This window comes from Adelges cooleyi, unplaced genomic scaffold, assembly GCF_023614345.1.
Source record: "Adelges cooleyi isolate 19-005CV unplaced genomic scaffold, UGA_ACOO_1.1 ACOO_flye_CR_arks_rails_tigmint_CR_PRNA_108, whole genome shotgun sequence".
Classification (NCBI taxonomy): Eukaryota; Metazoa; Arthropoda; class Insecta; order Hemiptera; family Adelgidae; genus Adelges; species Adelges cooleyi.
In genome coordinates, this window is record NW_026095761.1 from 4,075,502 (window position 1) to 4,092,621 (window position 17,120).

Sequence of the window (17,120 nt, forward strand, 5' to 3'; positions counted from 1 at the left end):
GAGCGATGATAAAGATTTTGAATTGAAATATTAATGTTATTACTTATTACTTATTTTAATTTTTAATTTTTTTTTTTAGTTGTAGTTTTTTACTATAAAATTGAAACGAAAATTGTGATTTTCGTTATTAGTACATCATACAATTATTGCCTATGTAATTATTCATTATCCACAATAAGTGACTGCCTACCTATTCATTAAAGTCGATAGTTAAAGTATATATATATAAATATAATATAATATATATTTTCCATATCTGCGCTTTGTAAATCGTTACACACATAATAGCATTTCAATATGCCTGGTTCATTCATTTATGCCAGAAGCGAATACAATATTTTTGTATTTATTTAGGATAATATTCATCATGGGTTCGGTTAATTGAAACTACTTTATAGCCAGTAGTCAGGTAACTGTCTGGAATGCATTTTGTTTGAATTACTTCTGTGTGTTTAACCGGCAGCCGTTGTTTTTAATTGTTATTGTAGATCGCGACCAAATATGGATATAACGCCAAACTCTGACGGAGGAGTTCTCAAAGAATTATTGAAAGAAGGCCACGGAACGGATAAGCCCCATAAAGGATGTAGAGTTTACGTAAGTTATGTTGGCACGTTTCCTGATGGCACGGTATTTGACAGGACTAACGCCAGTGCTCCGTTTCAATTCACCCTCGGAAAAGGTTAAACATTAGAACATATTTTATTTAAGTAGTTTTCATTCTATTATTATTAAACTAATTGATTTACATTCTAGATATGACGATAAAAGGTTTTGAAGTGGCAATATCCACCATGACTTGTGGAGAAATTTCCAAGTTTGATTGCCATCCAGATTACGCTTACGGTTCAGACGGCTTTGAAAAGCTAATCCCTCCGAACACATGGCTTACGTTTGAAATACAACTGTTGAAATGTACGTGGGAAGACATTAGTCGTCGAAAAGACGGAAGCATAACTAAACAAATACTAGAACCTGGTACCGGTCACGTCACCCCCAGCAGTGTTTCTTTGGTCAATATAAATGTACAAAAGGAAAAAAACGGCTGTGTTGTAAAAGAAGACAATCTAGAGTTTAGATTAGGAGAAGGCAAATTGCACGGTATATGTCCTGGTATAGAGCTAGCGTTGACTAAATTCAAAATGAAAGAGAAATCAAGACTGTTCATTCATGAAAAACACACTTTACCAGATCAAAACGACGATAACTCAGAAGAAGTGTATGTTGTCAAACTGAATTTTTTCGAAAAGGTTGGATTTTTAAAAATTACACTTATTTAATTTTGAAACTCATTGTAATGTAACTCTGTATAGTTTGTAGAAAGTTGGTCGTTGACTAGTGAAGATCGTATAGAACAAGCGAAGTATTTCAAACAAAAGGGAACCGAGTATTACAAAATGGAAAACTACAGTATGGCACTTAAATTTTACAAAAAAATGGTAGACTATTTAAAGAACGATGTCTCGAGTATGTTACTTTGAAAAATTGTATTTTAAAACAAACTGTATTAATTCATTTGTTTTTATTTAGTTAATGAAAATCAATTGGAAGAAGTAAAACTCCTGAAACTAGTGTCGTATTTAAATTCTGCAATGTGTAATTTAAAATCAAATAGACACACCCAAGCGAAAAACGACTGTGATAATGCGTTAAACCTAGACCCGACCAATGTCAAAGCTATGTTCAGAAAAGGAGAGGTAATAATTCAAGTAATTTTTATTGACTGCAAAGGGGTTATGTTGCATTTTAGAAATTAGCTTTTTTTTTAACATTTGTTTCTTAGAACGTCATTTAAAGATTATAATTATCTTGCAGTAATGGCGTAATAAATAATAACAAATAATTAGTTATGACTACTTTATCACCAAACACAATTATGTAGCCAAATAATACTAAGAAAATTGTCTGCTAAATTAATATAGTAATCGGTAGTTTGACTAGTGGGTTACTATCCATATGTTTATTCTATGAGTAATTAAATATTTTACTCAAATCATTCTCACTAGAATATTTATCAAATAATAATGGTAATAATTAGTCCCGTGTTAAGCTAGTGATTTCTGTGGAATTCATTTCCATATAAATTAAAAATTAATAAATTACAAAATCTACTTACCCTATTAAAATTGATCTCCTTTAATTTCTTTCAGTTAATTTATTGCTATTATTTTTTGGTATATTAAATAGAAATTAAAGTTATCATTCATAACGTAATAACATTCTCTGGATTTTTATGGTATCATATTTCTTTGTTTTCCCGAGCTAAATATTAATTGTTTAAAAAATATATTGGTATTGTAAGCATTTTATTTAATTAATTTTCTTTTTTTTATTAAATACCACAATAAATAATGTAAGACTTGTAACTGTTGTCTAATATTACCTATGCACGACAAACGCAGAGTAATAAAAAATAAATAAATTACCTAGTTAAAATTGTAGCATTTTGTTTGATTTCAACACTTGTTTGTATGTATAACGTAGCTGAATACAAAAAACCTGATTGTTAACATTTGTGATGAGACATGCAAAAGTAATTTGTCGTTTTAAACGAGGTAACTAAGCGTTATCACTTTACATTCTAGCATAACAACAATTATTATTACTGCATAGGCATTTCTAATCTGTTATCTAAATATTAAAACAAGTTTCATGGCCTATTGTTCTGTGTTTGTACACTGCAGAAATTAAACCGTTATTCGATCGACTTAAAACAATAATTTAAACAAATATTCTCTTTTTCTCGTTTTACCAATAAAAAGGAAAGTAAAAGTTCAGACGTAGAGCTTTCTTTGGGTACGCTCTCGTCGGTGACAGAGGAGAAAAACGTGATGTAATCTTTCATGTGTGATGTCAAACACAATTTTTTAAGGATCAACTGTGGTTAAGTGTAGTTTGAAGGGTATAGTACACAATTTGCGTTATGAGTAAAAATAAGATGTAGTTACATACTGTGCTGGCCTTACTTTCTTCGACTGACAAATCTTTAAGACTCTAGGTCACTTAAGGGAAATATGAATGCGAGCAATGTGGGTATAAAGACTTGAATAGATATTTCTCTATCCGTATGATTTTTGCTTTAACCGATACTTGCTTTTAATAAACAAGTTTAACAAAACTGTTGTCGTTATAGTCGTTAATTGGTCTGCACGAACTAATAGCGGCTAAACGGTGTTTTCAAGAGGTTTTGAAACAAGAACCAAACAACCGTGCGGCTGCAACCAAAATCAACGAATGTGATAATAAATTAAAACATCAAAAGTCGTTGGAAAAATCCGTGTATTCAAATATGTTTGAAAAATTTGCCAAAAGAGACAGTGAGTACACCCATTGAGACCATACGTAAACTTCAGCGACAAATGGAGGCCGCTATTTAGATGCTAAGACATTTGGCCGCCAATAAATAATGAATTTCTTCGAATTAATAGTAGGGTTTTTTTTAACATTTTGATAGATCGATAACAAGTACTGCATAAATGTCAGCTTTTGTTAGTGTATACTACAAAAGTCTAAAATACTAGTGAGGCACAATCTGTATAATGTGATGACCTGTATTAATTTTGTAGTAATATTTTATATTACTCAAGTTTTGACTTGGAAATATTAATTCATTAAATGATTTGTTGGCGTCCAAATGTTCTAATAAAATTGCAAAAACTTTATAGTTACATACAAATATGTCCTATCTTTCTTCAGTAATTTATTTATATTTCAACTTTGTTTATTTAGCTGCAAAAGAAGAAGAAGCGCTCAGCCAACAACCAGATGTAATGAACACCCTCGGGGAATGGGGCGACGATGAACGAGAACGAGCACCGTCTGATTTTGAAAAAGAACATCCCAACGTATTGATGTTGAACACAACGGGTCTTTTTAAAAATTTGTAACTTATAATCTTTGCAATCTTACCGATAGTTGAGATAAATAAAACCGTGCTGTTGATTCAAATTAATTAAATTAAATAGACGGTACCAATCGTTAAGATGTTCAATAACTGTTTTATTTGTTCCATGTTACACATAAGGTAGGTTAATTTTATATCTGATATATTTTAATTTTCGTTGGTTAGTTTTTTGAACACTTTTACAATATGTTTTCTATTTCGTTTTAAAAACAACAATAGTACATTTTACTGCGACAACAATTTTGACAATGTAATTTAATAACCCGCTTGTTTTTTATGAAATCAACATTGTTTTCAAGCAATATCTTGTTAGGCTAATCTAAACTTGTTAAATAGATAGTTGTTTGTATTTCCGTTTAGTAACCGATACCAAAACTATGCGAGTACGGCGAATGCTTGATTCCGAACGAATGCGCCGGTGGCAGATCAATTGGAACCTAAAACATAAAATCAATTCACGTTAATCTATTTGAAAGAGTTCAAGTTTAACAACTATTTAATATCTCTGTTTGTGCAGTTACTCGTTTTTAAATTACAAATTTGATTTTCCTAGAGTTAACCAAATGAATACATTACATACGACTACTGTACGTACTTCCAATATTATTTCGCTCTCTAAACTACAAAGCTATGTGTGTTTTGCATATTATTATCATTATCATTTTTGTTATCTAGTCTTATTATTTACTACTATTATTATTAATAATCTAATTATCGTTGTGCTTGATTTTAAAACCGTGAGATAAACGTCTCTGTTAACTACTAATATAAACTGACTTATTCTTGTTCGTAAATGATTCCTTCGTATTGAGAATGTCTTATACCGAATGAATAAGCCGGTACCGACGGTTTTAACGTTGTCCCCTAAAAATGTCAAAGAAAACCGTCATTTGAACATGTCATCTTTTGTAATATGTAATTGTTTTTTTTTTTTTTTGTCCTAATAAATATTACAAAATAATATTTGGTATTTGATGTGTGTATTTAATTTTCAAAAATACTAGTGCACAATACATTTATAGCAAGCTGAACAATTCGGAGCTATAATGAGAGTGACTGCCGCCTTGAATGGAAATAATATTATATAATCAAAAATATGAGAACCATACAATCTAGGTGGGTTAGGCGTATTGAGAGAAGGAAGAAAATGAAATAGTAAAATAGGTGAGAGAGGATTGAGACAGTGGTAGAAGTAAAAATGAAGTCTGGATGTAATATATTAAAACTTGGATATTAAATGTTTTAGCTTCGATGCGGAGTCGTGAAGGAATTGTTTTTACAATGATTTAATTTTTTTGTCCGAACCGATGGACCGATTTCTTTGTGTAACAAGTCTATTAGACTGACTCAAAAAAAAAAAAAATGTTTTTGCTATTCCCTGAAAAGTTTTGATTTGTCAAAAAAAAATAATGTTTAACATTTCAACCTTCTAGGACAACTCTGAGTAGTTCCTATAGAGCCATATTGTCCTCATTTGATTAACACATAATAAATACATATTTCGTTAAAATCGACAAAACTTATAAATATGTTTTAAATTTAAAAAAAAAAGATTCTGGAAGCCGACATATTTTGTACCTCTAAAATATTTATAATATACATTTTTAGGGTTTTCTCATTTTTTTAATTAGTTACAATGACCTAAAGTTAGTCAGTTTAACGTACCCTAAAAGATTGTTTCTATTAATAAAAATGAACAAGATCTAATGTCTATAGATATAAAACATTTTAAAAGCGAAAGTGTCAGCTTTCAGAATCTTTTTTAAATTTAAAAAATATTTTTAAGCTATGTAGATTTTAATGAAATATGTATTTATTATTTGTTAATTAAATAGGAAATATATGTCTCTATAGGAACCACTTAGAGCTGTCCTAGAAGGCTGAAATTTAATCAAAATAAAATTCAAACATTATCTGTAGTCGCATTTTTTTTATAGGATTAACCCAAATCGAATCAAATAACATGATTATAATACACAGTTCTGGCCAATTGGGTGATTTATATTAGTTTTTACTATTTACAGTTTTGAATCGAAGCGTTTATTTAAAAGTGATTTCAGCATATCGGTGGCACAACCATATATTATGATGATTACAGTTCTATAGGGTGATTTTTTTTTATCGTAAACCAGTTAATATCCTAATGGTTTTAATTAATATATATATTTTTTTCATAGTGTTTTTATATAATGTGATATAAATTTTCCAAAAAATGTCATATTCCTACCCCACTCCTAAACTAATTATTTTTATATCAACTTTTGAAACTTAAACGGTAGGTAACGTATACATTTCATTAACTTTCTTAATTGACAATAACGTACTGAAAATGTTGACTGGTCGGTAACCAGTTTTGGATAACTATTTTTGAAGTTATCGCAGTTTCAAGTTTAGGAAACGTGGAGTTTAGTATTATTTTTATCTGCGCGCACTTCCCCTCCTCTAGTCTTAACTTTTAAACTCTTATAACTTCAAAAATAGTTATCCAAAACTGGCTATCAACCGGACAAAATGTTTAGTAAAATATTCTTAAATTAAAAAGTTACTGAAATATATACGTTAAGTTTTAAAAGTCGATATAAAAATAATTAGTAATGGAGTGAAAACAACAAAAATTCGAGAGATATTGAGATCACATTGTTTCAAAAACACTATGAAAAAGAAAAATTAAATTACTAATATTAAACCCTGTGAATTATTGAGTGGCTCGCGACAAAATAAAAAACCCATATTTTTATTCTTTATGATTTCAGTACAGCTATGCCCCCGACCCCCTGTCCATACGCTTACCTATTAATGCGAGGTAAACTGACCTTTTCCGGTGAATAAGTGCCAGGGCCGGGTCTCGGCGAATTGTCCCCGGGCGTATTGTACCTAGCGCTGACCGTGTACGCCGGCGATTTGGGTTTTAAACTATCTCCACTTACGTCGTTGTAAGCTCCCGGTCCCGGATTCAACAACCTGCCGTCCGGGAAGTCCTTGGTGCGGCCGGATATGCTGAACGACGGGGCCGCCCTGAAGTGGCCCTCCTTGGCCGCGCCCATCACGGTGGGTATGTTGTACACGTTGGGCGCCGGGTTCGGGTTGGGTTTGTCCGTTTGGGTTTTCAGACCGAAAGTGTACTCGGGCGAGTGCTCGTGCAGCGCCTTCTCCGACCTGTCCAGGTTGTAGTCGCCCGGCGCCGGGTAGTTGTCCGCCCTCGTCTCTTTGGGCCTGGAGTGCAGCGTGGCCGCGAGCGGCGTGTCTTTGCCTGGAATACGGTCGGTTCGCGTTCGATATTATTTATTTACTTATTAACTTCTTTCAATGTAAACAAAAAAGCGACAGCCATTTTGTGACGGACTATTTACTTATATCTACCGGCCGATAAAGAATCACGCCCTACGCTAGTTTTCGCTTAAAATAATTGCAATTTTTTAGTGTTTCTTTTTGGAAATATTTTTATTTATATTTTATTACTATAGGTATTAGACAATATTCAAATTTTTATCTTTTTTTTTAGTATTTGCTAAAACTCTAACAACTTATAAAACTTGGCTTTTGTTGAGTAATTTGTGTACAGGTAAAAATAACTCTACTATCCACCCTTCTTCCAGTCCTAAATTTTTAACTTGAATAACTTTAAAACTATTTATTCAAAACTGTTCATTGACCAGTGCCTAAAAATTATTCTTAATTTATAAAGTTAATAAAATATGTACGTTACCATTTAAGTTCCTATAGTCGACAAAGCTGTAGAAAATACTAAAAACTTTAATATTGTCTCAAATAGTAATATAGCGTAAACAAAAAAGTTTTCAAAAATAAACACTAATAAAATTGTAATTATTTTAAGAACAAACTAGTATATTGCGTCAAAAAGAACCATTCGGCGGTATACGCCGTAAGAGCGGTTTAAGTATAGCAAACATTATAAGTAATACCTTTAAGTATTAATGGTAATACTTAAAAAAACGGGTTAGTTTAGTAAAAATTGTATAAGTTAAAAATTATGCCATGAAGCTTATAAAAATTAACCTGAAGACAAATTGGCATGGTCGAAATGTATTAAATCACTTAAATCACAAAATACCTAAATATGAATACCGAATGATTTCTTCGGATTTTTCTGGTCTTGTTATTAATTTTTCAGTTCTACCAAAAAGAGCACATGAAATTTGTAAAAAAAAAAATAATATCCGTTTCTAAAATTGGACCTGTATTTAAATTTGTTTTCTTCACAATATTCATTTTATTTAAGACATCCATAAAATCAGAATTTACCTAACTGACATATTTAGCCATTAATTTGGCAAAAAATACAATTTAGTCAAAACGTGTTACTTTATTGTAAAAAAAACGACACGAAATAATATATTTCGGCTTGGTATTTTGAAATATTTTAGTAAACAGGTTAGGTTAGGTTTACCTTTAGAGCTCATTCCAGTAATATTGTATTGCCCTGGTCCAGGTCCAGCGCTATCGTTTTTTTCGTTATGCCTAGAAAACAAAATTGACATTTTGAGTAGGTACTTCTACTTAAAAATAACTTAATTAATTTTAAAAAGAGTGCAATATAATAATTATCAGGTTAAAAAATTGCACTTGTGACACCCGCAGTGAGCTGTGCACTGTGCCATCGACATCAGTAATTTCTTCTAACTACCCTATATTCTAGTACATAAGTAGTTATATAAGTAATTTCAATTAAAAATCTTTTACCTGGCTCCAAAACTAAATGCGGGCCCACGTCCGCGTTTAGATTCTGGTACTAGATTTCCTGTAAATCATAAAAAAAAAAATTAAAAAATTATAAATCATCGGCGCATAAATCAACTCTAATTTCAATCACTATTTATAAGTCGACATAATATAGTTTCTGTTTGAGTTTATATTACTAGCTATTCAAGATTGTTGGGTACCTACCTAGGAAATAAAAATCAACTATAGGCTCACAAAAAGGTAATCTCTCCTCAACCCATTATTATAATTTTTTTAAAATTATTATTGTTCAATAAATATAGTGTGTATCGCATACTTGTAGTAACACAACCACAACCGTCATAGGGGTGAGAATTTATTGATTTATACCCTCAAAAAAAAAAAAAAAATTAGTTTATTATGAAAGTATAACTTTTTTCCGTTCAAATGCAGAAAAGGTTGGGGGGGGGGGTTAATTTATGTTTATTACATTTCTTCCTTGCTATACAATAGATATAGATCTATTAGATTAGTCTATTTTTTTGCTCTCGAGTACTGAAATCGCATCTAATAAGTAGTAAAAAAATAAACTCATGACGTAAGAAGAAAAATCTGTGGTTGTGCAACAGTCTGTTTAATATTATATAATAAAGGTTAAAATTTAAACCCGTAAAAGAAAGTTTAACGTTTAGTTTTTTATCAAATCGTTAAAAAATTATTTAAAAAAAAAACAAAAATATCAGTTATCGAATCCCTTGACCCAACGGGCAATGTTATTGCCAATGCATTTTTTTTCAGTTACACAATAAAACGTATCATTTATTAGACAACTTTGAACAAAAATTATAAAAGACAAACTTGTAAATATTTTGTTTGTCGCCTAATCCTTATGTATAGTAAACAATAATTATTGGAAATAACTTGTTTTTAGCTTTTTTTTTTTTATAAAATGTGATGTCAATTTTCCGCAAATTTTACTGGTCCTACCCCCCTCTCCGACTATAATTATTTTTGTATCAACTTTTCGAATCTTAAACGGTAACGCGCAAAACTTACCTACAAGTGTGGGTAAAGCCACGGCAGCCGGACCGGGGCCGGAAAATTCGGCTGCTATCGGACCACGTCTCTTGGTAGGGGTCCATTGTCTCTGCTGAAATCCGCCCATTTTCAAAAATGTTCTACTACCAAGTTTGCCTGTTGTATACCTGTAAAGAAGTTGCTCACAATAAACACACACGCAGTACACGTGTTGCCAATGTGACTTCAACGATATATTGGTCGTTCGCACTATAAGTACAAGACGTATACATATGAGTGGTATAAATGCAGTGTTAGTTTATTTATTGATGTTTTCAAGGTTTCCGTTTGGGTCACGACGAATCAGTTTTTTGTATTGTACTGCGCTGTGACTGTACCGATTTATTGAGTAAAGGTTATAGGGGACTTGGGGTCCATGTTAAATTACCGAGGAAAACATTTCAAACGATATTAGGGTGATCCGAAAAACCCTTGATTGAACTTTTTTTTTATTCTTCACTATAACTTTTTTATAAGTTTTACTATAACTATGTACTTTTATACCCTTTTGAACTAATAACTTCATAACTTTTTTTAATTCTTCTCCAAGGATTATGTTTTTTGAACAAAAAAAAAAAGTTTCACGTTTTATTTTTAAAATGGGTTTTAGAGGTGTCCATTTTTTAGATTATATTTTTTTCGCTTTTATAAAAAAATGTTTATGCAAATTGTCAGCATATGAAAATCAGATTTAAACATTTACTACCGACAAAACAACAAAGTAAAACACACATACTTAGAATTAAAACCATTTAAATTGAAATTGTTGGACAACAAAAAAACGTATTCTCAAGATAAAAACAAAATTATCTAGGTTACTTTGAATCACTGTAATATTTACGTATATGTTGCGTGACAGGTGCTGAAAACTAAAGCTATCGATTTGACATAAAAAAAAAAAAAACACCAGAACGAAACAGACAAAATATAATTTTGCTCGCAAGTTTGTCCTCGACAAATTAACTACAAACACGAATACAACGATAAGACACGTTATGCAAACTTTTCTTGTGCACTGTATTTACCTAGCTAATAGCTTTGCTCACTAGTTGTTTATTCGATTTTGTTATAAACCATGTAATATATATATATATATGTTCATAAACCATTAGTTTTGTAATAATTATCAATTATTATTATATTATACTACCTTACTTTACGACCTTGCGACCATTAAATGTTTCACTGTCATAAATTGTATAAGTAATCGTTTAAGAGTCGAGAAAGTTTACATTATTAAAACATTAAGTTGAGCTAATATTTGCTTAATAAATTAATTCCAGTTATTTTTATCACGAGGTTGTCCTCATTTTATATTCGTTTTGAAATAATATTATTTTATATTTTTAATTAAAAAACAAATATATATAAGATATGTTTATCAGCAAGTTACTTATCACTGACATATACAAGGCGTTTTTTTAAATGATCCGCTCAATATCTTAAAGGGTTTAATCAGTTATTGAGTTTTTTTTTCGGTGTTTTTATTAGCGATGGCAATCCGAAAATCCGGATTTTATTCTGAACGCTATTTAAAGCCATTTAAAAATTGTATACATTCTATTACAATATAAAGGTATGTGTACCTAAGTAAATTGTTCTAATGAGTTAAAAAAAAAACGCTGAACTTCAAAAATAAATGAGGGGGTTGAAAAATATGCGCATTGGTTATGCCCTATTGGAAAAAATGTTTTGACCCATTTTTGAAAAAGTGTATTCAAGTGTCCTCACGCAGATAAGTCGTAGGTGTTGACCTAATTTGTATGTGACCTTTTCCCAAACTATTGCATTGTACAAGGGGAAACACGTGAACTTTATTGTACTTGGACAAGTAGGTATAATAGATTATTTTTTTTGATTTCGTACCAGCCGGCTAAATATCATTGGCGACAATCACGCGATTTAAATGTTATTCGAAAGCTCATTTTATTATTATATTAAAACCTCCAATACGGTATTTCAACAGTAACCAAATATAATAAGTCCACTGCTTCATTGGTAATACTGTCCTGACTTGTTATACGTGTGCAGTTAATAATTGAAGTAAACAAATCAAAATATGTATTATGATCTGTGTGCATTCTCATAACTATACACTTGTAGCTACACAAAATCAACGACTTAACATCTCAAGTTGAGGACTTATTACATTTGGGCAAATACCAACATAGCTAATTATTACCATTCATGTGAAGTGAAAACAGTTAATATAGGTTATAGGACTTTACCTAGCATATAAAAAAATTAACAGAATTCAAATTTCTGTCAATATTGATATCAAAAAAGTGCATTTGGAAAAAAGTGGACTTATAAAAGGACGCGTGCACTGAGTCATCGACATTGTTGTCGTTTTGGTAAATGATTTTAAGTATCTAATAAAAACCAGTTGAAGAAGGCTTTCGGTTATTGATATAAATTACTTCAGACAACAGTAACAATTACAGGTGATGGGCGAGGGGGAGGGATGTTGTGCTCGAAGAGGCCAAATTGTCTACTTTAATATTTAAAATGGACACATCCGAGGGAGACGTATAAACGTTTATGAATACACAAACGGAATGATTATGATATATTGTTCTGTAGGACATCCAGGGGCGGTGTCTCAATGTGTTGGTAATTATTACTACAAATACAAATGGCAAGGTCGGCTAAGCGGAAGTGATTTCATCTCGAGCAAAACAGTCGGTTAAGTACAATGGGAAAGCCACGTGCGAGGGCGTCGACACGCATTGCCTGCTAAAAATGGATACAGAACCGATCGCACGGTCCGACTTTATTATACAGAGTGATTTTATTATCTTATACCGCTCAACATCATGTATGCTATTTAAAAGCCATTTGAAAAATCCTGTAAATACTATTACACACATAAAACTGTGTGCCTAAGTAAATTATTTTGATGAACATTAAAAAAGAAAACGCTCAACTTTGACAATAAATTGCTTTCGGATTTCGAATTTTCAGATTTCAGCAAATCCGAAATCCAAAAGCAATTTATCTTGATTATTCTTAAGTAAAAAATGTATTGAAATGTATATGCGTTACTACCATTTGAGTTTCAAAAGTTGATATAAAAATAATTAGTTTAGGAGGGGGAAGATAGGAACTTTTGAATTTTGAAATGCAAACTTGAACTTTTTGAAATTGAGATCACATTATATAAAAACTCTATGGAAAAAAAATTAAATTATTATAATTAAACCCAGCGAGATATTAAATGGCCTATGATAAAAAAAATCGAGCTGTATTAATCGGTCGGTTATTTTGTTCATAACATACGGTTCGTTTAATAGGAAATTACATAAAGCTCTAATTGCATGTCTTGACGAGCCCAAGTCAGACTTAGCTTTTATTGTTTTATAGCGCTATGAATAATATGTATGATTTATGATGTGTGTTTAATATTTTATTACGGTGGTTTAACGCCCTGTAAACAATGGCGAACTTTAAGTTCAGCCGAGTTGATACATTTACTCGACCTAATAATGAATCATAATACATAATATTGCTTAAGTTTATTTGAAATTGAAAATTTCAGCTCACAGTTGTCTCATGTGGTATTATACCTATTGCTTGAACGGTTAAAAACAGACAACGTTACCGTCTCGCGTGGGAACTTTGAAAGGAAACAGTGTTAAAAAAAAACCAAAAAAACTTGTATGTTTTTCAGGATGTTATGTAAAATGTGATTTTTAACATATTTAATTGTCTTTGCACGCGAAATGGGCGTAGTCTCCATTGAACTCTATTAGATTTTCGAAAACAGCTGTATTGGTCTTAATACTTAACATCTGACACGTTTCCCAGTAATTTACCTGAGAAATCGAAAATTACTGTCAAATGTAAATATAGGTTAGACCGGATGCTTTTAGCGTTACACTTTTAAGTGTTGAAAGCCTAATAATACACTATTGTTGTGTACAAACGTTCAGAATTGTTATTATGATGAATAGTTTATATTTTATAAAAAAAAAATCAAATTGCTGTGTCGGCCAATTTTTTTAAAATTAAAAGTGATTAATTATAAAAAAAAAATGAATAGCTAATTTAAATAAGGTTTAATAATTGGTCCCATTAAAGTATTTATTGAAGCAAAATGATTGAAATCCTTCAAATATTGATTATATACAGCAACTTGTTAAAACCAAACCATGTTAATCCAAATCGTTAAGTTAATTTATCTAGATCATATTACAGATAAAGTTATATCTAAAAGATAATATACAAGTACGTTGCCAGTTGGGTTACTTCGAACAGTATGTGGCTCTAACGTTTAACTACTATGTAAAGACAAATGTTAACGTTTTTTTTAGTGTCCCATAACTTTAACTATTGCAATGTAATATTTAAATATTTTAATGAATTAAATTAAATATATTAAAGTATTTCAATATTAAATTGCATAATAACACATTAATATTACATTAATAATACAGATTATTTGAAATGTTTGAATGAAATGCACTTTATTTGTTAATAAATATTAAAGTATTTAAATAAATATTATTTCCGAAAAATAATTGTAAAAAAACTATCAAATAGTACAATTATGACATTATAAAAAATGCTCATAAAAAATATATTTTCTGTTAGGTCTGTCAACATAATACCGTGCGGTCCTAGTGAGCTTTACTCTCTCTCTAGGTTCTTCTAGTCAATTTAGTGCCTTGTGTGATGGGTATCTCAGCCTTATACATATTATTATTATTATTATCATTGTATTGCGGGAAAGTGCAGAATAATACACAATGTGTGTCATGAGTCAGCGTTAAGTGTTGAAAGTGGAAAGACTACACCGGGCTATTACGGGGGCGGCCAGGTTAAGGTTGACGGCGGTGTGCGAAGGTGTTGTTTCATGATGATATTATAATATGTAATACCGCCAAGAAGGGTAACCGACCAATCTACAGTGGAGATATATTTTATAGTGCTTTAGATGATGTATAATATATAATATATATTATATTTTTTATATCTATACAGGGTGATCGATCCGACTCATTTTCTCAGAAAATACGAATGTTATTTGTTTCCTATATTTGTAGGTACAATTTATAGGTTTCAAATACTTAGAACATTTTTATCTACATCGCTTTCAGGTAACAGAAGTATGGACTTGTTTTTTTTTGGAAACGGGACAACGATTTTTAAACAATTTTGGCGTTTGGATTGCATCGACCTGTTCGTTTGCTAAGACTTTCCAAAGACAGGTAATTGGCATTTCCGCTTACAATTGTAACGCATCTTTCAAAAAACCAGTAGCCGTCACTGTGTTTCTGCGGGTAGGTTTCTTGTCTGTCATTATCATATAAATATGCATATTATGGGCTACTGGATTTTGCAAAGCCATAGCAAACAAACAGATTGATGTAGATAACAAGGTTGAAAGTATCGAAAAGTATGGTAACATATTATATGAGAAACCGATCAGTGTCTCGCATCGAATTGATCACCCTGTATAAATCGACAACGTTTTTTTTTAATAACGCCTTTGGTGGGTATTAACTATTATTATTAAATATTGAAATATTAGCATGTTAAGCATACTCTCTGCCGCGGATTCGGCGTAGGTTGGTCAACGAGTGGGCCGCATCGTTTGAGCCTTGATATGACCTTTTTTGGGCAGACCCTCAAGTATATTAGAGCTCTCGGTCACCGATCTTTTTCGGCCATATAATAATACTTATTACAATTCTTATTAGGTGTTCATTTTCATTTTTTTACCCTTGATGCCGCTAATTTCTGTTTAACCTCCAGGTTAGGCTTGAGCAACAAAATAGAAAGGTTCGAAGTTTGACAGGAAAACGAATCATGATTGTGTAATATTTAATAAAATAGTTATTTTTCCCACAAAATCGGTTTTAGTCGACTAATCATATTATAGAATATTGCAAAATAGATTGCTCGGTCTAAGTATAATCATTATCGGCTCAATTGAGTTTGTTGTCGACTAGACTAGACCGGGGAAAATAATTTTATATTACCTAAATCCGTGTTTTAATATTTTATCCATAGGATCACTTGGCAGGAGCATGATTTATGTTAAGACGGATAATTTAACCGCTGTTTTACAACATCATAATAATTATTGAAATCATCGTAAAAAAAACTACCAATTATTATTCTTGCCATAACTACATTCAATTGATCAACTCGACAATAAACAGGTAAAGGTTAGAAATTGTATGATTTAATTGGTTTTATAAATGTTGAAATGGAAATTATTCTAATTTCCAGCAAGGTTAATCAGTTTGAAACAATAATATCATCGAAGAGCTTGGCTTGTAAACTAAATTGTTTTTTTTATGATTTCAATCAACAGCTGTTATTAAAAGACAGTAATAATATTGTAAACAAATAGGAATAAGTGTTAAAATGTTGTGTATTCTGTTGCTGTGTTTTATTTAATTTTTTTATTGACTTATTTTGTATTTTTAAATTGTAAAAAATCAACAACTATCTTCTGCTCTATTCTAGAACGGCCGACGTCCTAACCCGACTTGACCCTGATCGAAATGGAACCTACCTAATAAAATATACATGCGATATTGTTGTGTGGTAAATCAATAATATAATAATTATTGTTTTACACGGTGTTTGTATAAATGCGAACGGCCCGACCGGGTAGGCAATCGACTTAGGTCGGTAGTTTAGTTAGTGTGAAAATTAAATTTAAAATAAAACCTAACCACCTATACAGGGTTATCAAACGGATATAAGACACACAAAACATGAATATTTCGAAAATGATTTTCCCCCCATACTTGTAGGTTTTACACATTTTACTATATTTTTCAATACTTAGACAAGAAGTACTTAGAAGACTTAGACAAGTTTTATCTTTATCACTCGTACGTAAAAGAAGTATGGACTTGGGTTTCTTTCCACAAGGAACATATGTTTTTAATTCTACAAATATGTAGACGACAAATTAAAAAAAAAAAAAAAATGTTATCGCTTAAACTTTTCGTTTTCATCAATCAGTTGATGTGTGCTATGATTAAGTAAGGATTTTCATTTATGTTTCAAAACCGTTGTCGATATTCTTTCGTTATTACCTACAAGACTAGTAGTCGCCGCCACTGTGTTTGGCGCTGTCTTTGAAAACCCAACGGATATTTTAATCTTAAATAATTGAGAAATCTTTACAAACACATTAGTCGGACGAACCGATTGTCGACAATTAAAAATTCAAACGACAATTTCGAATTGTAATTCTTTTCACTGCCCAGTCGTGTGACTCGAAAACTCGCGTTTGCGCGTAAGTATGGATACCATCATGTATAAGTTGAAAAAAAAAATTAAAAACAAAGTAAACCTCTTACCTGGGCGAGTGCTGTGTGTTCGGGAGCACGGGCACAACTGAAACGGAAACGGTTAACAGTCGCTCTTTTTGGGCCACAACAAATGTGCTAAACTTCAGCCATACAAACAAGCAAGCCCACGCCCCGACGACGGC

General features: G+C 31.3%; 2 protein-coding genes across 3 annotated transcripts; one reads left to right on the forward strand and one right to left on the reverse strand.

Moving 5' to 3' along the window:
* The first annotated feature begins 45 nt into the window (after window positions 1–45).
* LOC126846922 (FK506-binding protein 59) lies at window positions 46–4,840 on the forward strand. Its single transcript, XM_050586810.1, has 7 exons — window positions 46–409; window positions 489–682; window positions 757–1,250; window positions 1,314–1,467; window positions 1,531–1,697; window positions 3,134–3,317; window positions 3,730–4,840. Exons 2-7 carry the CDS (start codon window positions 502–504, stop codon window positions 3,885–3,887), a joined length of 1,338 nt encoding a protein of 445 aa, XP_050442767.1. The 5' UTR covers window positions 46–409; window positions 489–501; the 3' UTR covers window positions 3,888–4,840.
* Window positions 3,979–17,120, reverse strand: LOC126846932 (outer dense fiber protein 3). 2 transcript variants are annotated; one of them, XM_050586845.1, is made up of 6 exons: window positions 16,987–17,120; window positions 9,641–9,789; window positions 8,606–8,663; window positions 8,313–8,383; window positions 6,832–7,154; window positions 3,979–4,341 (listed from the first exon to the last, which is right to left on the reverse strand). In XM_050586845.1, the coding sequence occupies exons 2-6, from the start codon at window positions 9,747–9,749 to the stop codon at window positions 4,261–4,263; spliced, it is 642 nt and encodes a 213-aa protein (XP_050442802.1). In that variant the 5' UTR covers window positions 9,750–9,789; window positions 16,987–17,120; the 3' UTR covers window positions 3,979–4,260. The 2 variants fall into 2 exon arrangements, with proteins under 2 accessions (XP_050442802.1, XP_050442793.1); XM_050586836.1 differs by having other exon boundaries at window positions 6,718–7,154.

Bases quoted from the DNA above. Each gene is read 5' to 3' on its own strand.
- LOC126846922 (XM_050586810.1), top strand. From the start codon at position 502: ATGGATATAACGCCAAACTCTGACGGAGGAGTTCTCAAAGAATTATTG. The intron at 683-756 runs GTTAAACATTAG...TTTACATTCTAG, and splicing joins TCAATTCACCCTCGGAAAAG to ATATGACGATAAAAGGTTTT. The intron at 1,251-1,313 runs GTTGGATTTTTA...AACTCTGTATAG, and splicing joins AACTGAATTTTTTCGAAAAG to TTTGTAGAAAGTTGGTCGTT.
- LOC126846932 (XM_050586836.1), bottom strand. From the start codon at position 9,749: ATGGGCGGATTTCAGCAGAGACAATGGACCCCTACCAAGAGACGTGGT. The intron at 8,664-9,640 runs GTAAGTTTTGCG...TATGATTTACAG, and splicing joins GGCTTTACCCACACTTGTAG to GAAATCTAGTACCAGAATCT. The intron at 7,155-8,312 runs GTAAACCTAACC...ACCGTATTCCAG, and splicing joins TACTGGAATGAGCTCTAAAG to GCAAAGACACGCCGCTCGCG.